The sequence below is a fragment of the Acomys minous genome (genome assembly GCF_964271855.1).
Source record: "Acomys minous genome assembly, chromosome: 2".
Taxonomy (NCBI): Eukaryota; Metazoa; Chordata; class Mammalia; order Rodentia; family Muridae; genus Acomys; species Acomys minous.
The window spans coordinates 27,435,653-27,459,379 of record NC_140484.1 but is presented as its reverse complement, the minus strand read 5'-3'; the positions used below and the strand labels follow the sequence as shown (position 1 = coordinate 27,459,379).

At 41.6% G+C, this 23,727-nt stretch overlaps 1 protein-coding gene across 2 annotated transcripts in view; it reads left to right on the top strand.

Annotated features, from left to right (window-relative positions):
• The first annotated feature begins 15,267 nt into the window (after positions 1-15,267).
• The window catches only part of MINPP1 (multiple inositol-polyphosphate phosphatase 1), a 29,162-nt gene continuing 20,702 nt past the window's right edge, over positions 15,268-23,727 (top strand). Inside the window, exons 1-3 of one of the 2 annotated variants that reach the window (XM_084771712.1) lie at positions 15,438-16,297; positions 19,568-19,765; positions 21,592-21,689. In XM_084771712.1, coding sequence (XP_084627838.1) covers positions 15,700-16,297; positions 19,568-19,765; positions 21,592-21,689 — 894 coding nt within the window. In that variant the 5' untranslated portion in view covers positions 15,438-15,699. Of the gene's footprint in view, positions 16,298-19,567; positions 19,766-21,591; positions 21,690-23,727 lie in introns of both variants that reach the window. The other variant, XM_084771713.1, reaches the window with a different exon arrangement.

The following is a 23,727-nucleotide window of genomic DNA, read 5'->3' as shown; positions in this document are numbered from 1 at the left end:
ATAGTCACTTGATTTTTGACAAAGAAGCCAAGTCTAGTCAATGGAAAAAGGATAGCATGCTCAACAAATAGTGCCAGTCTAACTGGATGTCTACATGTAAAAAAATGCAATTAGATCCATATTTGTCACCATGCACAAAACTCAAGTCCAAGTGGGTTAAGGACCTTAACATAAAACCAGAGACACTAAGTCAGTTTGAAGAAAAAGTGGGGAAGAGCCTGGAACACATTGGCATCAGAGACAACTTCCTGAACAGAACACCAACAGCCCAGGCCTTAAGATCAACAATAATAATAAATGAGACCTCATAAGGTTAAGAAGCTTCTGTAAGGCAGGAGACACTGTCACCAGAACAAAGTAACAGCCTAGAAACTGAGAGACTTCACCAACCCTACATCTGACAAAGGTATAATATCCAAAATATATAAAGAACACAAGAAATTAAACACCACCAAACCAAATAACCCAATTGAGAAATGGGGCTTAGAACTAAACAAATAATTCTCAACAGAGGAATACTGAATGGCTGAGAAACACTTAAAGAAATGCTCAACATCTTTAGTCATCAGAGAAATGCAAATAAAAACGACTTTGAGATTTCATCTTACACCCATCAGAATGGCTAAGATCAAAAATTCAAGTGACACCACATGCTGGCAAGGATGTGGAGAGAGAGGAACACTCCTTCATTGCTGGTGGGAATGCAAACTTGTACAACCACTTTGGAAATCTATCTGGCACTTTCTCAGAAAACTGGGAATAAGGCTTCCTCAAGACCCAGCTATTCCACTCCTTGGAATATACCCAGAAAATGCTCCACCACACACCAAGGACATATGCTCAACCATGTTCATAGCAGCCTTATGAACTTCCAGGTTCATAGCCAGAACCTGGAAACAGCCTAAATGCCCCTCAGTTGAAGAATGGATAAAGAAACTGTGGTACATTTACACTATGGAATACTACTCAGCTATTAAAAATAAGGAAATCCCAAAATTTGTGGACAAATGGATGGGACTAGAGATGATCATAATGAGTGAGTTAACCCAGAAGCAGAAATACTCACATGGTATATACTCACTTGTAATTGGGCACTAGCCCAAAAGGCATGTCCCATGAAAGTCTTCACTTACCAGGAGATTGGGATAGATGTGAGGACATCCTACTGAGACTCTAGGTAAGAGAAATATAGGAGATGGGGAAAGAGAAGGACCCAGAGGGTCCTAGAAACCTACAAGAAGAACATCATGATGGGTGGATCGGGGCCCAAGGAGGTCTGCTCAAACTATTGCACTATCCAAGGACAATACAATAGTAAACATTGAACCTCTACTCTGATCTACCCAGTGGACAAGACATTCTCCACAGTTATGTGGAGAGCAGAGACTGACTTTGACATGAACTCTGGTGCTCCATATTTGACCACCTCCCCTTGGTGGGGAGGCCTGGTGGCACTCAAAGAAAGAATAAGCAGGCTACCAAGATGAGACTTGATAGCCTATGACCATACAGTGGGGGAGGAGGTCCCCCTCAGTCATAGACCTAGGGAAGGAAAATAGGGTGAAAGCAGGAGGTAAGGAGGAATGGGAGGATACAAGTGATGGGATAACAATTGAGTTGTAATCTGAATAAATTAATAAAAGAAAAGAAAGTCTATATTCTCATAGATGATAAAATATAGATGAAATGGCAACATTTCTGTACATATATCACCTACCAATATTAAAACCAGTAGTTATAAGCAACTTAAACAGATCAGCAAGACTGGCAACATGACTGAATCTCCCAAGTAAAAAGTGTCCAGGACTGTAAGGAGTCACTGCTGAATTCTATAAGAGCTTTAAACAAGAGCTAATGCCAGTGCTCATAAGACAGAGGAGAAGTGACACCACCAAACTCATCTGTGACTCCAGCACAGCACTACTCAGAGGCAGCTCTAGTTTGCCTTCCATTGCTGTAACAACACACATCCTTCAACTTGCAGTTCACAGTCCATCACCATACAAAGAGGTTGGGACAGGAACCTGGAGACAGGAACTGGAGCAGAAGGCACGAAGAACACTGCTTACTGGCTGGCTCTCCATGGCTGGCTCAGTCTGTTTTCTTATACCATCTAAAACTACCTTCCCAGGAGTATGGGGGTGGGGGAAATCCTAAAATGTATATGGAAACACAAAAAAACTCCAACTAGGTATAGTAATCCTAAGAACAAAAAGCAGTTCTGGAGATACTACAATATCTGATTTTAAACTACAGTCAAGAACCATACTAACAAAAGCAGCACGGTACTGGAACAAAACCTGACATCCTGTACAGCAGAATATACTGAAGGACCTAGAAAGAAGTCCATGTAACTACAGCAACCTAATCTCAGACAAAGGACAAAACATACTGGAAAGACTCTCAGTCTGAAAAAAACAAAACAATATGGATTAAAGATATTAACACCTAAAACAAACAAAAAAAATTAGAGGAAAACACTTCAAGGTGAAGACAAAGCAAAGAACTTCCAGAAAGAACATCAATTGCTTCAGAAATAATAGCAAGAATTGACAGATGGCATTGTATGAAACTAAAAGATTTTTGCATGGTAAAGCAGAGACAAAAATCCAGTGTGAAGAGACAAGACAGCAACACAGAGAAAAATCTTTGCCACACGTTTGACTGAGAATTAATATCTAAAATGCACAAAGAACTCAAGAACTTAAATGTGAAGAATTTGGGCTGTAGAAGATGGCTCAGTGGTCACTAGCACCGACTGCTCTCCCAGAGCCACTGGCTTTGATTCTCAGCTCATACATGACAGCTCACAGCCACTTGTAACTCCAGGTCTAGGGTAGCCAGTGCCGCCTTCTGGCTCTGTGGGCACCAGGCATGCAGACAGTGAACATACATGTATGCAGGCAAAGCACCCATATACAAAAATATAAAAATACAAAATGTAAAAATAAATGTGAAAGACCAAAGCACCGAGGCAGTAAGTGGACAAAAGAGTTGCCCAGGCAGTTCTCAAAAGAAGAAATGCAATTAGGTGACAAACAGAGGAAGAATGTTCGACATCTTTAGTCATCAGACAAATGGAAGTTTCATCTTTCACTGAGATTCCATCTCACCCAGTTCTGTTACTGTCAAGCGAACAATGACAGGAAATACTGAGCAAAGGGCAACAGTTATGCACTGCCGGCAGAGATGTAAACTATTGCAGCCACTGTGGCGATCAGCTGGAGGTTCCTCAGAACTACTAAAAGTAGGGCTACTATGGGATCCAGATAGCTCGCTCTCGGGACTCTGGAGGCGGCAAACCACTGAGATACATGGGCGTCCGTGTTAACCGCAGCCTATCACATCAGCCATGGTGTTTACCAATGGTAAATGGATTGCAGTGTTCCACCATGAAGATCATCATACCAACAACCTGGATTCAGAAAGACTTTGCTGACTTTAAAAGGGAGAGAGGACCACAATCGAAGGAATGGGAGAGGCCTCCGGGCACCCAGCACCCATGTCTTAAAGAAGACACAGTATTAAGCACCCGTTGCCTCATACAGCAAGCACACGATGTTCAAGAGAGCTTTGAAAGTCTATAGTGAGTAGAGACATTAACCTTTAGCCAACTTGAAAATGTTTTAAAATAATTTAAAGAATGCTGCCAAACAATAGACAGGCTTGTTAGGCTGAAAAAAAAAATTAGAAAGAAAAATAGTTTTCCTTTTTAAATACATTCTTTTTCTTGTTCCTATTCTTAGATATATTCTATTGCTTTTTATTATGAAAGCAATGCATATCACTGTAATAGAGAAGTGGAAAGAATATTGAGGACAACATCACTGCAGCCAGTTCCAGGTCGTGGAGTCTAAGCCATTGATCGGTCCTGGCCCTGTACTCAGAACACTTGCTTTCTTCCTCTGAACAGGACAAAAATAAACCTCCCTGTGCCTGGCAGCATCATGCTAAATTCCCAAACCTGGGGCACAAAAGGAACAGTGGAAACCTCCAGAAAGAGCCAAGTAGAAACAGGATGTCTGAAATTTTGTCTTCCCAACATTGCCTTGGGGTATTTGGGGTGCTAGAATCTTCATTTAAAAAACTGTTGAATAACTGAACAAATGAGGGAGTCACATTAATACATGTGTTTTTAGTGTTTAGCTTTTCATAAAGGTGTGATTCACATGCCCAGGATAAGGAACTAAGATCTTGTTTACAGCTCTTGGCAACAGCTAACGTGAGCATATATTTATCTCCTGCTTGCAACCTCATCTTTCTGACAAGGTGCTTCTATTCTGCTCCCTTGGCACTATCTACAACTGCCACGAAGCTGAGCAGTGCTTTATCACTACATGTTCCTCCCCTCCTGTCCTAGGACATGTAACGGTCTGTTTAATCCTGAGAACACAAGTTACTGCACTTTCAGGTCATCAAGTTAGCAGAAGACTTATAAGAATTAAGGGGGAAAAAAGTAGGGAGAAGTTTCCATTATGTTATAAACACTGATCTCTCACTTGAGAGAATAGCATGGGTATTACTGTAACAAAGCTTGTCTGCAACCCTCATGTGAGGCGTGGCCCCCATGTACACTGCCTTCTTAAGGATCTGTGCTAAAAGGATGTCTTCCAGTAGATTTTCATTTGGATCTCCTCCTTTGCTTTCACAGTTCTCTTTGGCTACAAAGGTGTCCTGACCCAGCTCACCTCCATTTTATCCACCTGCCACTACCCAAGACTGAATAGAGCCAAGAAAATGGGGTTAGACTATAAACTACCTGTGATTTTCTATTGCCTTAAATGAGTGACTTCAGAAAAACTGAGCAACACTTGAGAGGGCACCCAACAGGTAAGAAGAAAAAATATGAGGAAAAGAAATGCAGGCTTCACTTCCTTTGATTACATTCTAGGACTGATGCAACTTGATACTTGTTGGGTAACTTTAGCAAGGGCATGTAAATTCTGTCGCTATTTCTACATCCACAGCATTGTATTAATGTTGTTCTGCAACACCATGAGATAGCTGCGAAGATAAAATGAGATAGTTATACTGCACACAAGAAAAGCAATGTTTCCACATTTTAATTTTCCATACTGCCCATTTCTCTTCTCATTCATTCATGTATACCTATATATAACATTCACCCACCTCTTCAGAGAATCTACTTACTGTGAGATAGAGTGACTGTTTTTACCAGCCCCTTGTATCTGGGGTATGAGTGATTTTTTGGCAGGCCTGCCTTTTCGCTTACAGTACAGAATCAGACAAGAAAGTATGGAAAGACAGGAAAGGTAGCATGTGGGAACAAAGGATATTGTTTGTGGAACCATTATATTTGCTTTCACAGACAGTGAACTGTCCTGTTTAATAAGGTGACTGAGGCAAGGTGTGTAGGCACACCTTCTGGCTTAGGTACTGTTTAACCTTTAATATTTAATGATATACCAAAGACAGAAAGCCAACTCAATCCAAGCAAAAATCTTTTCCTACTACAACAAACAACCAAACAAACAAAACAAAGCTAAAAGTGAAAAAGATTGTTTCAGATTGACCATCAAAGTTACAGAAGTCAGCATTCTTAAACTAAGTAAAACAAAACCTGCCTTCCTGCTAAAGAATTAATAAAATAAAAGAAACATTATCTAAATAAGGGGAGATTAACAGTTTGAAAGTCAGCTCACCAACTGTACTAATGACTCAATGGCTTGGACTTTATATACTGGAAAACTAACACTGCTGATACAAGATGCTAGTGTAATTGCAACCATCTATTTTGTTCTAGAGACAAGATTCTTTGAAGCAGGGGTTAGAAACTCCTTATTTATCTCTGTGATGTGATGCCGACTTAACTTCTGATGGAAATTGTGTTGCTAAGCAGCAATGCTAACTTACCCAGGAGCACCTACAGAAAAGGACCAGCAACTGTGTAGCAACTATGTCACCCATTAAATGGAGAGTAGCACCAACAGAAAAGGTCTAGCAATCCATTAGTGGGGAGTAATAAATGAGGCAAAGAATATTAATTATTCCAACATATCAGAATATTGTTCTTTGCATAATTTATAACCAAGTTTTACTAAAAAAAAAAATTAACAGAAACATCTTAGTACATGTCAAGATACCAGAAGTACAGCTTTGTCAGGGCCTTCAAGTGGAGCATCTCCATGCTTATATGTAGTTTAGTAAAATTTTCTACATCAGCTAAAGCATAATTCTAGCTAATTCAATGTACTTCTGGTGTTCTAGGGAACAAACTGTGGTTAGCTATTATATTTTAGCAAAGGCATCTCAGAGTCCGCAGCATGGGTGCCCTGAGCACACTCCAAGCACGTCCTTATGGTCTCCAGCTACTTGACTGTGGGGAAAAGCGAGCAGACATCAAAGCAGCAAGTGGAAAACGCAGAAGGAGGAATGATACAACTGGAGGCCAGTAAGATAGCCGAGCAGCAGCTTCCCTGGCAAAGACATGAAGCCAGTTGCTTAATGTAGCTGTGAGATAAAAGATATCTATGGAAAAAATAACCATCTGTCAGTTTACTTGACTAGGGGAGGAGTACAAAAGAAAAAACTAAAGTCGGCCTGATAGAAATAACTGACAGCGGTTTGGAGGAGGAGTCCACACACAACTTTTGTTAACTGTCTCATTTCAGTCTCTCAATCTCATGCCATACGTGCTATTAAGAGTGTTTATATGTATCTTGTTAGGGGTATTTATATGTATATTCGCCACTTTATAGGTGAAAAGGGAGAAGCAGAAGAGATTACTTGGAGGGTACATAATGAAGTTTGAGTTTGAAAGTTAGAAAGCCGCCCATCAGAGTCTGGGTTATTATAGCCCCTTAAAAAGCATAGCAAGGCCAGGCGTGGTGGCGCACGCCTTTAATCCCAGCACTCGGGAGGCAAGAGGCAGGCGATCACTGTGAGTTCAAGGCCAGCCTGGTCTACAAAGTGAGTCTAGAACAGTCAAGACTACACAGAGAAACCCTGTCTCGAAAAACCAAAAAAAAAAAAAAAAAAAAAAAAAGCATAGCAAACGGCTATCACTAAGATACTATATGTGGTAGTGTGTGATGTTATGATTGTGATGGCTATTTTAGAAGTCTTATGTATAATATGCAAAAACAATACGGCCTATTCCTTAGCATAGTGGGTTGAAAAGTTCTACTTAAGGAATAATGTAAAACGCTGAGTTAAGTTTTCCTCCACTCTGCAGTGCAGCAGTTACTTTTCATTTTTGGATTGTATTATACAATCATTAGAGTCCAAGCCTTCTCAGACTCTCAAAGCTGACTAGTCAACACTTACTTGTTTCCCCCATTTCTTTTAGTTACAAATCCTCTCCCATTCTTTTGTTTCTTTCAATTACAAACTCAAGCCAGCCAAAGCCAATGTGTCAGTTACACATCCAAGACTCCACTCCTGTCTCTGCCTCTCTTCAGATAATCTTGCTTCCAACATTACTGCAGAAATTGGCTATCAGGTGTGGGTCCCCCAAAGTCCCAGCTACTACAGTGACTGCACATTTAGACATGTGTTCACCCATCTTTCCCATCCTCGCTGAGGAGGCAAGTTTTCTTCCAGTGCAAATTAAATTATCTCTGTTCTGGGTTCCATTTTCTCCCATTTCTTCAAATACCTCGATGCACTAATATTCCATTCTGGCTCTTGTTACGACAGATTTGTCAGGCATATTGCTGTGGCTTCCACAGCCTTCTTACAAGGGAGAGCAGCTCACTCATAAACTCTATAAAGGACAGCCATGTTTGTGCCATGCATACTCCACCTGTTGGATAGTTCTCTCGAGGGTCAGCCAATTTATACACTGACCAGAGAATTAAGACATGGCTTGACGTGACAGCATGGCAGAGTTTCTCCTCCTACTAAATCTCACTATTTGTGGGGAGCCACGCCAAATTCTGCCATGTCAGAAATCCCGTGCTTAGGCTGTATGCGGTCACCTTCAAGTTGTTGACCTTTGCCAGAGGAGGTCTTGGAGTATTTACCTTTGAAAGAAGTAGGAAAGGCCTAACTGGGAACCACCCAGAGGATCAAGGAAGTTCTTACAGGGGACTACTCAGAGAAATAGGAAGTTCTTACAGGGAGCAATTCAGGCTATTGTATTCTTGCCTGGGGGCTAGGGAGAGTAGATTTAGAATAGATCCCATTGACCTTGCTATATAAAGTCTTACTCGTCAGCATTAAAATGAGTCTTGATCAGAAATTTCCAGACTTGACTCATTATTTCTCGCATCTCTGTACCCCACTTTCAATCCCCACTCCCTCTTTCAGGTGAACCCTGGTTCGATTTGTCCCACAGGCCAGGACATTATTTTATGAGAGAGGCATGGATGCATTTTTATTATTAAATAAGTTATACAATTAGCTCTGTGACCTAGCTTGCAGAAGAGTCATTTACTTTAATGTTTGGTGGAAATAAGCACATACCATATAATTGCTGGAGAGCTCAGTGCAGAAATAACAACATCAAACAGTCCTACTAATAAAACACAACTTATGGCACCCACTTATATGGTTCTTAAGTATCTCTGACAATAATCTCACAATATAGGTTCTAAGATTCCAAAGTTTTCAGATAAGAAAACAAATGCTCAGAGAGTTTAGATAACTTATCAATGTCCTATGTTAGTGAGTTACAGTTTGGACTCTGGATCCAGAGCTCCTGGAGTGTCTGTCCTCTTTAGAAGTTATCTAGTCTTTCCCTTTTCAAAGCATGCCATGGCAGATTAACAAGATATCATAAGATAGAGATGGCTTTACCTAAGTATATAAAACAGAAGAAACTGAAGAGATATTCAGGAGGAAAACAATATCCAGCTAGGAACAAATTTAGTGTATAACATGTTTGTGTGTATCCTAGGTTTTGTATGTAGTCATAGCAGGGTTGCTGAAGATTGCTTAATTGAGAAGAGGTGAATGATGGCTTTGGAAGGCTTGATAGCTACTGAGGATACAAGAGACTGAGGATGCAAAGTGGTCGTCTCTTCCCAAGGTAATCTTATTAAACATACGTGTAAAAAAACTAGTTTTACCTGGCTCAGATACTTGCTGAACAGATATCAAACAACACCTGACAGAGGGTTAATATCCTGAGTGTATAACGAACTCAAAAAACTAAACAATTTAATTTTTTTTAAGGCTAAGATACTCTATAGCTCTTGTGGAGAGCACCATCAGCCCAAGTGGCATAACTTCATTTAAGATATTAAGATATATGTGTGTATGTCAAGAGAACAAAGTGACAGCCTACAGACTGGGAAAAGATCTTCACCAACCCTATATCTGACAAAGGTCTAATATCCAAAAGATATAAAGAACTCAAGAAATTAAACACCACCAAACCAAATAACCCAATTGAGAAATGGGGCTTGGAATTAAACAGAGAATTCTCAACAGAGGAATTATCAAATGGCTGAGAAACACTTAAAGAAATGCTCAACCTCCTTAGTCATCAGGGAAACGCAAATCAAAACAACTCTGAGATTCCATCTTACACCCATCAGAATGGCTATCAAAAATTCAAGCGACAGCACATGCTGGCAAGGATGTGGAGAGAGAGGAACACTCCTTCATTGCTGGTGGGAATGCAAACTAGTAAAGCCACTTTGGAAATCTATCTGGTGCTATCTCAGAAAACTGGGAATAGGGATTACTCAAGACCCAGCTATTCCACTCCTTGGAATATACTCAGAAGATGCTCCAGCACACAACAAGAAAATTTGCTCAACCATGTTCATAGCAGCCTTATTCATAATAGCCAGAACATGGAAACAGCCTAAGTGTCCCTCAGTAGAAGAATGGATAAATAAACTGTGGTCCATATACACTATGGAATGCTACTCAGCTATTAAAAACAAGGAATTCCCAAAATTTGTGGACAAATGGATTGAGCTAGAAATGATCATAATGAGTGAGTTAACCCAGAAGCAGAAAGACTCAAATGGTATATACTCACTTATATCTGCATACTAGCATAAGGGGCATGTCCCATGAAAGCCTTTACTTACCAGGAAACTGGGACAGAGGTGGAGGACATCCTATTGGGACTCTAGATGAAAGAAGCATGGGAGAATAGCAAAGTAGAAGGATCCAGAGGGTCCTAGAAACCTACAAGTAGAACATGATGATAGGCAGATTTGGGCCCAGGTGTCCAGCTCAAACTATGGCACCAGCCAAGGACAATACAGGCTGTAAACTTTAAACCCCTACCCAGATCTAGCCAATGGACAGGACATTCTCCACAGTTGAGTGGAGAGTGGGGTATGACTTTCACAAGTACTCTGGTGTCTCATATTTGACCATGTCCCCTGGAGGGGGAGACCTGGTGGCACTCAGATGAAGGATAGCAGGCTACCAAGAAGAGACTTGATACCCTATGAGCATAAAAAGGGGGAGGAAATCCCCCTCAGGCACAGTCATAGGGGAGGGGAGTAAGTGGAAAACGGGAGGGAAGGAGGAATGGGAGGATACAAGGGATGGAATAACCACTGAGATGTAACAAGAATAAACTAATAAAAAAAAAGAAAAAAAGATATATGTGTGTACATGTGTATTATATATAATTTTAGGTAAATAGGAAATAATGACTTCCTAGAGACTTTATGAAGCATCCTTAATAATAGTTGTTCTTTCTTCCTCCCTCTCCTTTTGTGTTGACCCCCCTCCCCCTCCCCTATAGAAGCTCCCTTTCCAGATTTTCCTGTTTCTCCTTTCAAATTACCTGTATCCTGCTATGCACAACCCTCCAGTATCAAGTATGGGAACTCTCCATTTGAGTTGTTGGTCAGTGTAGTCCAAGTGACCTCCAAAACAATATTGGCAAGTCCTGCTATGGATGGTTAGTTCTTAGAAGTTGAAGTCAAATACCTATTGTTGAAGACGACACACACAGACTCAGAAGACTGCTTCTGCCTAGCCTCCATGGTACAGAAAGATGTCAAGGGAGAGATGCAATAAATATTCTATCCAGATATAAAATGCCCATGAGCCACATTTACCAGCTTGGCAAGATCTGCCTACTGATGCAATGGTAGTACTCATATCTTGGTGATAACCCTGGCTGTCTAATTAGGCTGAAGGCCCACTCAACATGAGAGAAATATTGTGTGGTAATAGAAACATGTCCAACAACCCGGGGCTAGTGAGGTCATGGATCTTAAAGGAGACCCACTACCGTCACTTTATGAGACCAGCATAATCCCTAACTGTATTCTAGAACTTAAGCCACTAGGTAAAGTATAGCTTTCACCCCTACATCAAAGAAGCTTCACTTTGCAGCAAACAGAGACCATTACTGAAAACTACAACTGTCATAATGCTAAGATCAATTGATCATGGGGAGTCCCAACTTCTGTTCTAAAGCTCAGAGAACATTGCAGAAGAAGTGAGCAGAAAGATTAAGAGCCAGATAACCAGGACATCTGCAGTGAGACTGTCTTCTAGAAATGACAGGGAAGCTACATCTATGATACCTCAACATTATGGCTGCCTAAACAAGACCTGAACAATGACAAAACCAATATACATGCTATCACAGAACAAGGAGATCTCATAGTCTCACTCCTAGATCAAGAACTCCAGGCAACTAATGACTGCTGAGAGAGGATAGTCAGTCTCTCCTTGGTATGATATCAAAGACCAGCTTCAACATCACAGGGGAAATCGAGACAAGGTGTAGACCCAGCAGCTGGCTGGTGACCCTGCAGGCTTTCTCTGAGGGCAACTTTCTAGGCCAGAACTGATTGTTACTGGCAATAGCTTTCACTGATAGTGGCAAACTGAGGGGCCGGAATTAAATTGCTGGCAGTGGGCCAGTGCTGATAGCTTCCTGGCAGGGCCTTACAGCTACCATGTAAGCGGGGGCAGGGGCAGAGAGGGGAGGCTGATGGCTCCTAGCTGGGGCTTCCACTAGTGGTGGCAAGTGCCTAAAAAAGAAAGGGAAAGAAGGAGAGAAAAGACCCCCACACACATACACATGCTTAAACTTAATAATGAAGTAAGACAGACCCCAGCAAGTAGGTTCAAACAAGCTTCTTCTTTTAAGCATCTCTTTACACATTCACATATATACATACATACATACACACACACATACATACATATACACACATTCACATATTGGGTGAATGGAAATGGATTCCAACAACCTTACACACATATACACACATACACACATGTTGGGCGATGGAACAAACCCCAAAGAGCGAGATCCAGCCAACCAGCTATTGTACCCATACATATACATACATAAATACATTTGGTGGATGAAACAAACTCTGAAGAGTGAGTCCCAACACCTTATTATTTCTCCCACAGCTTATATATCCCAGCAAGATCTTTCAAGCAATACAAAAATTACATTGTGTTTACATTCTATTTCTCTATAAATAAATGATTACAATGAGTATATGAAAGAAAAAAATGTTTCTCAATACCTTCACATGATCAAATGTTTTATATATTGTGGGTGAGAAACAAACATGAAAAACAAGTTACTTCCAAGAACCCATATATATTTGTAGCTAAGCAATTTGCTATATACTAACAGAGTATAAGCAAGCAAGGTAATTTCTCAGCCAGTTTTTTTTTTTTTTAAACTGGCAGGCTGCAATTTGCGGTTACAAAGAAATCAATTATCCTAAAAAGTAATCTTATAAAAATCTTAAAAGAAACACAAATCTAAACTTCTAAATAGAAAACAATCAACCATTTCTACTTTAAATCCTAAAGGTGCTCATGTACTCACCAATAATTTCTATTAAATCATATCAGGAAGCTGAGGGCAAAAATAAGTATAAGAAATTAGACACTATCTATTGTGTTTGCTCACCAACCTTAAAAAGTCCCTAGCTTTACTATTAAGAGTGTATTTTTTTCTTAACTTCAAATTGTTCCCTAAGATTTTCTATACCAGAGCCACTAACAAAACATCTTTACCTAACCTTGCTAAACAATCTATTTTTTCAAATTCTTTCTAAGGGTCGTGGTCACTGCTGGCAATCCACATCTTTCTTTTCAAGGGTGGCGATTGAATCATTAATCTGCCATTAATCAAGCACTGTTACTGTGCGTGCCAGCGATAGTGCCCAGTGAGGGGCTGGAAGCCCCCTTAGAGTACTCACACAATTCATATATTAGGAGGATTATGAGGACTGCAAGGGTAACAAGCAGAACTGAGCTCTATAGCAGCATGAAGTCCTCGGGTATGCTAACTGGTGGGCCGCGTTCCATGAGTTCTTGAGCCTTTTGCTTTTCCTCTTGCACAGACCCAGCAATATGAACCCCTAATTGTTTACCCAATATACAATGGTCAACCCTGAAACCAGACGCAACGTTAAATGGACTCAGCAGGTTGTATTTATTTATGTGTATATTTATGCATACATATAACAATAATAATCAAAGGAAAAGGAGACATAATGTTTATAGTGTCTTGTAGGAGACATGGGAGGAGTTGGAGGGAGGAAAGACATGATATAATTAAAATTTAATTAAAAATGAAAAATGAAAGGCCAAGGAAATGGATAGTTCTGAAAAGAAGAAATACAAATGGCTGATGAATATTTTTAAAAGTCTTCAACATCCTTAGTGATCAGAGAATGCAAATTAAAAGAACTTTAAGGTTCCACCAAAGTATGACCACCATTAAGAAAACAAATGACGACAGATGCTGGCGAGAGTGAAGGAAAAAAGGAACCCATGTTAGAGTTATTTGAAGTGTAAACTGGTGTAGCCACTATGCAAGTCAGCATTTCTTGAAAAGCTGCAAAATAGAAGTGGTGTATATCCCAGCTATATCATTCAGGAGTCTACATTTGACTGAGGAGACGCTTGTTCAGCCATATTCACTGCAGCTCTACTCACAATAACAAGGAAATGAAGTCAGCCTAGATGTCCATAATTTTACTCAGCCGTATAGAAAACTGAAAATTTCAGGAAAACTAACATAACTGAAAAATATTGAGGTAGCCCAGGATTTAAAAAAATTATTCTCTTTCATATTCAGACTTTAGTTTCTGGGTACATACAGTGTGTGTGTGTGTGTGTGTGTGTGTGTGTGTGTGTGTGTGTACACACAAGGAAACTAAAAAGGTATCCAGGGGAACAAAGGAAATTTTATAAAGGTGAGTAGTAGGTAAGGCACTAGAATGCATTTACTAAGGAAGAAGGGATACTTTGTAAACTATCAAATTACAGCAATTGAAAAGAAAAAAAATGTCATAATGAAAACAAACAATACACAAACAAGCACCTTAGCCTTTAAAGTGTAAGTGTTAAAATTCAGGAAATACTAATTTAAGTAACCTTCTGTGACAAATAAGACTGAACATGGGTTTTCAATGTTTGAGATTCTACAAAATGGCGTTCCAAAAAAAGCACACTTGTCTTAGAATTCTCACCCCACCCGGAACTCCTTAAAATTTCAGCATTCAAGTTGCAATCTACTCTTGATTTTATAATTTCTTAGTTAGTACTTAGAGGTACACTTTTCTGAACTAGAAAGATACTTAATAGAAAAAGTTAAAGATGATGGCAATGTCTTTAAGGGAAATATCCACTTTGTCCAAATCTCCTTGGGTTTGAATCATCATATGATTTAATACTTCTTTCCTCAACTGGCATATATACTTGAGGTTCTGGTAGAAAAAAACCAAGGTATTTAGATTCATCATTTTTTAGTCCAAGATTCTGAGCTACGTAGTCTAATACACTCAGCTGTTGGGGCTGGAGAGATGGCTCAGTGGCTGAGTGCTTCCTGCTTTTGAAGAGTTAAGTTCCCAGCACCGACATGACAGCTCATAACCAGGGCCTCCAATGGATCATTCTAGCGCTCGTGGGATTCTGCACACAAAAGATGCACATGTAGCCACGCTGGCTCACACATAACACATTTTTTAAAAGTCTTAAAAACTCAACTGCTGAGTTGAGAATATGGGTGTTTCCTCCATTCAGCAGATGAGCTCATACTTAATAATGGAGTGCATCTGTCAGGCCATGACTCAAATTTTAAGGACGGCTGTTACTACTCTCTAAAGAGCCTTAGGAATCAACAAGCAACCATTTTCAGGTGTTGTGTCAGCTCTGGTCTACCTTAAAATCATACTAAAGGCCTCGGATTTACATTTCTGGAGAAATAAGCCCCTTTCCTTTCCAAATTCATACCTCTGATGTGTCTTGCTTATTTTCAAATGCTAACAAGGGGCTGGGGGTGGGGGGCTGGGGGGTGGCGAGTGCTTCCTAGGCCTCTTGCAAGCTAAGGCCTACTGATGTCCCTTCTCTCGGGTGGCCTTGATACTGACGGTCCAGAGGGCACATTTTTAAAACACACAGCAAAGCCTGACTAAGGCTTGATGTGGGCTCTTTGAGCACACAGTAAAACCCAAACAACTCAGGAATCTTTGACATCGGTTCCTGAGGCGCCAAGCTGCCAGACAGTCGCCCACGCTCTGGGGTCAGCTGACGCTGGCTCCACCTGCGCCCGGTGTCGCACGCTCCTCGGGGTTTTCCGCCTCTCCATCCGTTCACACTACGGCTTGGACAGAGATCGTCCACCATACTTGCTCAATCGGGGCCCCGGAGACCACGCTTGCTCTCAGAGGTCCCTAGCCGGAAACGCGCTCTGCTCCCGCCCTCGCCGGCGGATCCGGAAGTGGGGGTCGGCAGCGGCGCACCGCCCTCCGCGGGGGCCCCCCGGGCACGATGCTTCGCGCCTCGGTAGCGCCCGCCGCGGTCCTGGCTGCCGCGCTGCTCTCGTCGTTCGCGCGCTGCTCTCTCCCGAGGCGCGGCGACCCGGTGGCTTCGGTGCTCAGCCCTTACTTCGGCACCAAGACTCGCTACGAAGATGTCAACCCCTGGGTGCTGGTCGACCCGCAGGCACCACGGCGTGACCCGGAGCTGCTGGCGGGGACGTGCACCCCGGTGCAGCTGGTCGCCCTCATCCGTCACGGCACCCGCTACCCTACGACCAAACAGATCCGCAAGCTGAGGCAGCTGCAGGAATTGTTGGAGACCCGCGAGTCCGCGGACGGCGGGAGCCGAGTGGCCGCTGCGCTGGCCGAGCGGCCGCTCTGGTATGAGGACTGGATGGACGGGCAGCTGGTGGAGAAGGGGCGGCAGGACATGCGACAGCTGGCACTGCGCCTGGCCGCCCTCTTCCCAGACCTCTTCAGCCGGGAGAACTACGGCCGCCTGCAGCTGATCACCAGCTCCAAGCATCGCTGTGTGGACAGCAGCGCTGCCTTCCTCCAAGGGTTGTGGCAGCACTACAACCCAGGACTGCCACCGCCCGACGTTTCAGGTGACAGTGCGCCTCACCTACCCCAGACTCTGGACCCCCTCTCCCCGAGTGCCCCTTTCTAGGCCCCCCTACCCAGGCTTGTGTTCTTGGGGCACAAGTTGTGGTGGACTCTGCGGTCTCTGTTGTTTTAGTATGTATCCTTGTTTATTCGCGCATCAGATGGGAATTCCTAGCATATTCTGCGTGAAGGTGCCATAGGGGATGCTGGAGATCCAGCCAGGAGAGAAAGAAAAAAAAAGATCGCTCCCAATTTTAAATTCCCCATTCTCAAATCGCTTTATCCCTCTGAGCGCCAACCTAGCCTCCTTTCCCTTCCTGGCAACTAGTTTAACAACTGGGCGCTCTCTTTAATATAGAACTTTCTCCCTCTCGCATTGCTTATGAGAATTGGAGTTAAAAAAAATATTGTCGTCTTTTCAGGTGTTTCAACCTTAACATGCTTTTTTAGGAGGCTGCTCCTCAGACACTGTCTATGCCCTGCTTAGGGTTAGGGTGCCCTAAGAGGTACCCTGTTTTGTTCTTGTGTTTATTGGAGAGTTTCCTTGGTTGTAGCTGTGGCTCATGGTCACATGCACCACCCTACCTACTTATTCCATCGTCACTGTTTCAGAATTTGAGAACTCAGGTAGTGGAATCCTTATTTCACAAGTGAAGAAGCCAAGAATGTGCATCCGTCACCACCCTTACATAGTTAGTGAGCTAGTCAGGCCCAGTATCCAGGTTTGTGACTTTATGAGAGTGGTGCCTTTTTTTTCCTCCAGAAAATTACAGATATCACAGCAAATATTAATGCTTCCTGTATGCCACATATTCTTCACGCTGCTTTATGGCGTTGGCTAGTTGTGCCCCCTGCCAATCTCACACACGAAGAAATGAAACAAAGATACCAAATTATTTGTGATTTTTATGCAGCTAGATGTGACGCTAGGAAATCTTATTTTGCTTTTGCTCCCAACTGTTACGCCTTTCATCATCTGCATGCTGACCCAATAGCATACCTGGTGAAAATACTGTGTAACATGTTTGTATTAACAAGTGAACCAGGGTTGGCAACTGCTATCAGTTTTAAAGTAGGAGAACTGATGTGAGGAACACAATCAGCCTTCAGAGGCCCAAACACTTGGGCTTGCTCAGTTTGTCGTTTCTTCTATAACATTTAAAACCCTCTTCTAAAGATTGCCCCATTGTTGTGTGTTAACTACTTTGTGAATAACTCAGCCGCTAATTTATGTGTGCTTATTTGTTGAGTGAGTATGTTTCTGGGGTTCTTTGGTTGTTTGATTAGCTGTCCTGGACTCCTGGCCTTGAGCTCACAGAGATCCGACTGCCTCTGCCTTAGACTGCTGGCATCAAAGCAAATAGTTTGAGTGAAAATCCTCCTAAATCCATGAAAATTAACTTGAGTGTCAAAACTAGAACATTTAAAATAACACAACAGGGCTGATGAGATGGCTCAGCAGGTAGAGAGGCTTGTAGCCAAGCCAGGGAATCTGACTTGGATCTGCAGGTGTACATAGTGAACGCCTAGCTACGCACAAAATAAATACCACTAATTTTTCTAAAGCATAATGTGTACTGTGTAAATATATATTGGACCTCCTAGGATGAATGGACTATGGTCCCTCAGATCGCATGGTGAAGATTGGCAGGCATTCCCTCAAGAGTACAAAGCCAGGTATCAAAACAGTTCAGGGTAAATCTAACCCCCATTGTTTCAGTCTTAGCGGTTAAATTCATGCCTGGACACTCCCTTGTCATCTGTAGATGGTTGTTTTGTCTATTGTGTACATCTGGGCTTTTGAGAAAGGGCATCGAACCAGATTTTAGGTTTTTATAGAAACAGAACAATATAATTTGATAATATAAAATGAGAAGTTGTTCTTGGGGGTCATATCGGAAGATGACAGAATTCCCTTATTCAGGATGTTTCTATCAGAACTACAATCCAACTGGCAAGAGAGTTGACAGAATTACCATTGGGGGAATATGTTTACATATATATATTTATACTTTTGCACATATATCCAACATAATGTGTCTGGCTTGTTTTTTCATGTTCATAAACAAATAATTAGTGTTCTTTTTCTATTGTAAGTATGATGATGGAGATGTTTTAAATATAACTGGGGAAAGGCCCCAACTCTTAAAGCATGATAATGAGTGCTTTTCCAATAAATACTTGTTGCCAAGTTGTGGAAATAAGTAAGTTAGTACGTGCTAAACGGCAAGCTGTCTGAGGGCTTCAGGAGAAGGTGAGCTGGACCAAAGGTCCCTGGCTCCGAAATGGAACAGCAGACCCAAAACATTTTTGCTACTTTGCTGTTTTTAGTAGATTTGTTTGTTTTGTTTTGTTTTTTGAGACAGGGTTTCTCTGTGTAGCCTTGGCTATCCTGGACTCACTTGTAGACCAGGCTGGCCTCGAACTCACAAAGATCCACCTATCTCTGCCTCCCAAGTGCTGCAGTAGTTTTTGTCAAAAGAGAATATTATGTAAAGGCCTGCAGCTTGGATAAGTTAGTTGAGAGACTGGAACACTGGCTTGGAGTTTTCCTTAGCACGAGGGAGCAGTCCTGTTGAATTCTCCACCTGAAACCTGGAAACTGCTGGCTTTAGTTTGCTTTCTAAGGGAAACAGTATTTAGTAACAATTTAGCACTTTTTATGCTTCCCTTGTTATTATTGTTTTTAAAAAATTTGTTTTTATATTTTTTTCCTTGTATAGCATTGCTTTGACTCAGTTATTTTCAAGTTACTTTTTTAAAGTCCTTTCTAGAATGTCTGTTCATGCATTCTAGTTTTATAAATAAAGAAGCTGTGCTGGGGATGTACCTTAGTGGATAGAGGGCTGGCCTAGCATACAAAGGCCTGAGTTACACACACACACGCGCGCGCGCACACACACACACACACACACACACACACACACACACACTGCTAAAGAAAAAAAAGGTCGCCAAGAGCAAGACAACATTGTTTTTTGGGCTAGAGAGATGGCTGTGAGATTATTGCTCTTGCAGAGGACCCAAGTTCAGTTCCCAGTACCCTATCAGGCAGCTCACAGCCAACCAAACCTATCTCCCCAGAATCTGACTTCCTCTTCTGGCTACCACGGGCGACTGGACCATTCTTTTGATCTATGACCGCTCCCCCACCCCCACCCCATACAGCTTAATCGTTTGTTGAATGTTCCCTTTTCACACTTTAAATATTCAGTAATTTGAAATTATCACATATGCCAATGATTTACATATGTATGCTTTTTTCACTTCAGATATGGAGTGTGACCCTCCAAGAATTAATGATAAGCTAATGAGGTTCTTTGATCATTGTGAGAAGTTTTTAACTGATGTGGAAAGAAATGCTACAGCCCTTTATCATGTGGAAGCCTTCAAAACTGGACCTGAAATGCAGAAGATTTTAAAGAAAGTTGCAGCTATTTTGCAAGTGCCGGTAAACAAGTTAAATGCAGGTAATATATCTGTTGTATTTCATTTACATTCTGGTTTAAACAGTTTGGGAATGTTAAATGATAAAACAACAAAAACCCAAAACAACAGCTACTCTACTTAAACGTCCACAATTAAATTTATGTCAACTAAATAGTATGCCTTGGGTCAGGAAAATTATATACCATGTGCTTATTTTTATTTTCATGTTCTTTAAATCTTTTATAAACTAATATACAAGGTTCTTAGCTGTGGGTTTTGTGTGAAAGCCTCATCTCTAAGCATTACTTATGATTTAAAATTTGCCTTCTCTGAATTATCTTTGTAAGATAATACAAGTAAAAGATCCTTTAGTTTTGGGCAGCTTCAGGAGTGCATGCTAATGTGAAGGAATGGGATGGTTTAGAAAGTGAAAAGTAAAGTGCATTTTGCAGTTTTTATATGTAGAGATTCCAAGGACGTGAGTATTATATCTGCCTTGATGTAGTGGATTGCCTGCTTGGGGTTTGTCCTCTGGGGAGGCGGGTGTTGGCAGATGACACCTCAGAAAATGGAAGCAGGTGACTTCAAGTGGAAAACAGGGCACATGGTCACCTAGTAATGGGAAAGTTAAGAAAATGAGGCTTTTTCTTATTTTCTAGAGCTTTATAATTTTTTATGGATATTGGCAAATATTAATATGTAGAAAGGTGATTTTATATCTCATTATATTATGAATCAGTTTCCAAAAGATTAGAAGAAGGTATTGGTGGGAGGGAAAACATTGAGCTCTTCCATACCTGGCTTGGATTTTGTTAGTTTTGTCACTTGTTTTCTAGTTATAGAGTACACCACCTCATAGTTCAAGAGGTAAAACTGAGATTGCAAATAAGCTGTGTCCTATCATGTGCATATGATGTCATCAGGCATGCACAGTATTAACAAGCTACACTGCTTTATTAGGTGTTGGGATTATAAAGCCTTCCTCCTTATAGAAGTAAATGTTTCCAATAGTTTTTATGTATATTCCTAATAAAATGTATATTTTAAATCTTTTTACTTTGTGTGTGTGAGAGTGTGTGTCTGTGTCTGTGTGTATCTGCCTGTGTCTGTGTGTGTGTATGCACATGTGTTGCCTGGTGCCCATGGAGACCAAAAGTGGAGGTCAGAGCCTCTGGAACTAGTTACAGACTATTGTGGGCTGCCATGTGAGTGCTGGGATTAGAACCTGGATTCTCTTTAAGATCAGCCAGAGTTTTTAGCTGCTGATCTATCTTTCTGCCCCCAAAGTGTTGTTGTTGTTAAATATATTACCTCAAAAGTTCTTTAAATTGAACTGATATGGAATTCATGTAATATCAACTAATTAATCTTGGTCCCATCTTCTAGTTTTATGTGTTCCTCGCTTGTTTATTAGAGAACCCAGTATCTGACTCATGTCGGCCAAGGCCTCCGTCTACAGCCCAGCACTCAGTCACCTATCCCATTTTTAGTTTCTGCTTATGTCTAAAGTAAAACAATTAATACTATAAAAATCCCGTGTTCCTATTTCTGAAATCTGCTGAAATTTCTTGGGCAGCTAAGTTTGAGAAACCAAACTGACGCTTTCCACGAGTTACCAGCCTTTCACTCCTGCGGGTACAGCATTGTCCTTGCTCTATTTCCAGGGTGCTTCGTAGGCTCACTGGACTGAAATGGCTTCTCCTAGTGGTGCAGGCACTGCATGGTACAGGTCAAGCCTTGATAGTCTCTTCTCCAGAAATACTCAGTGTTTCCAGCTGTGCATGTAACCCAGCACATAGCATTCTTTAGGTTTATAGAAAACTGCAGAAACTAGTAACCCACAAATATTGCCTATTTTCTTCCCCAGACTTACTCCAGGTAGCTTTTTTTACCTGTTCATTTGACCTGGCAATTAAAGGTGTCCATTCTCCCTGGTGTGATGTGTTTGACGTAGATGATGCAAAGGTAAGTGTTTTGTTTGAACTTGTTCCTCAAGGTTTTTGGTCATTATTTGAATTTTTGTTGTAAAATTTCTAGACTATAAATTGGATTAGAGCATATAAACTGCTTGGCACCAAATCCTAGTTTTCTAAATATGGAGTGATAAATGCTTAAGTGGGTGAAAAATGTGGGTTTGTAGAACTCACAAAAACTTTTTTTTTCATGGCAATTTGACTTCTAGGTAGCGACCCCCTCCCATCTGAATTAAAAACCAACCACTGGGAGAGGTGGCAGGGCTGATTTAAAGCAAGTTAGGCTCAGGGAACCCTTTCCACGGGCCCTCATCCCTAGTAGTTCTCATGAGAAACTGAGCTCTGATACTTGAGTAAGATGCTGCCTGGGTCCCCCTGGTGGCCGCAGGGATTCATCTCGGCTTCTGCCTTTCTTCGGCATTCTCTTGTTTTCACCCGATGTGTCTGTGGACTTTGAAGGAATATAGAAAAGCCTCTCATGACCCTAAGGGACTGACATTGGCCTGGTTCTCGAATGCTGGGATCTAGAAAGGGTGGAGTAGGAAAGTGTCTTGGATTTTCCAGGATTATAGACTTCCGGACCTTAATTAGCCCTTGTGCACATATAAAACACCAGTGCTTCGTATGAATCGACATAGATTCTAAGAAACTATGCTCCTTGCCAAGCAGAGCAGGTCAAAGGTCATGCCATAGTCCTTGTACCAGTGCAGGAGGGGCTCATGTGAGGGTTGAGAGGAGTGAAGGATGCCCAGCGAACGGCTGCTGTGGGTGCTGAGTGCCAGAGTACACATTTGTTACTTCTCTTTGTGCGCTGAGTCGCTGCTGGCTGACCTACCTCTTCTCACCCCCAGTAACTTCTGTAGTGGCCTCCAAAGTCTTTACTTAGAAGCTTCTGGGCTTTTCGGCCTTTAATATGTCCTGCTCTGGATGAACATAGGACTTGTCTTCAGAACTTTTCATTTCATTTGCAGGAGGTGTTTTTGTGGACATAGAACCTAAGGCTGTCATTTCCAGGTGCCTGTCCTCAATCCCAATTTAAAACCTGCTGCAGGAAGAGTTGCTGGGGCCAGTGTAAAGCAGTTACCCCCACAGACCCGAGTCTATGCCACCTTCCCAGTCCCCTGTTTCGCGGTCTAGTTTTTTTGTTAGCTAAAATCATGGACTTGACTCAGATATCTATCTGTCTGTCTGTCTGTCTATCTATCTTATCTATCTATGTATCTATCTATCTGTCATATATAACCTTGCTTTCCCCACTCCTGCCCTTCTCTGTCCCTCCTCCCCACCAGCCAGTTCCCTCTATATGAGAGCAAGCAGGAGACATTTGTCTTCTTCCTGTTATCCACTGCCCCACCCACTTCTCTCGATTCCCTTTAGATTTTTTTCTTCTCCCTCATTTTCCCTGTAGCTGGACTCTTAAAATAAGAGAGCACCATTCATAATGACCAGTATAAATACAAAGAAATCTCTGGTCACCATTCACACATGTCAGACATCTCCCTCCCTCTTCACACTGATTGGGTCTGGGGGACAGTCGGAACTGAGGTGATTTTCAGTATTATGTCAATAGTGAATTTTGACAAAAGTGAAATGTATCATTTAACTTATTTGCCCACGTTATTGTAGTTGTTGAAATGTTTAGGATGCAATTCACTTGGCTGCCTGCTGGCTGCCTCCTTCCTGTCCTAAGTGGCTTCAACAATGTGGTCCCTTGTAAAGGCTGACCACACGTACTTTTAAGTACACACCACCTTCCTTGAGGTGATCATAAATTACCTTAGCTGACCCTGTTCCTCACCCACGTGTGCTTCCTTCATCCTCCCTTATTTACTTTTCGTCTTTCAATATTTAACTCCTGCTTTCTAGACATCTTTTTCCTTTCTAGTTAGTAATTTGATGTTTGGCAAAAACCTGACACCGCATCTGATAAATGCTGAGCACCTCAGGATGCCCCTAGAACTTTTTAATGTTAAAGACCTGTCTTTTTCCTTTTAGAATTACGTATCTCTTTATTGCTTGTGAGTCTACCC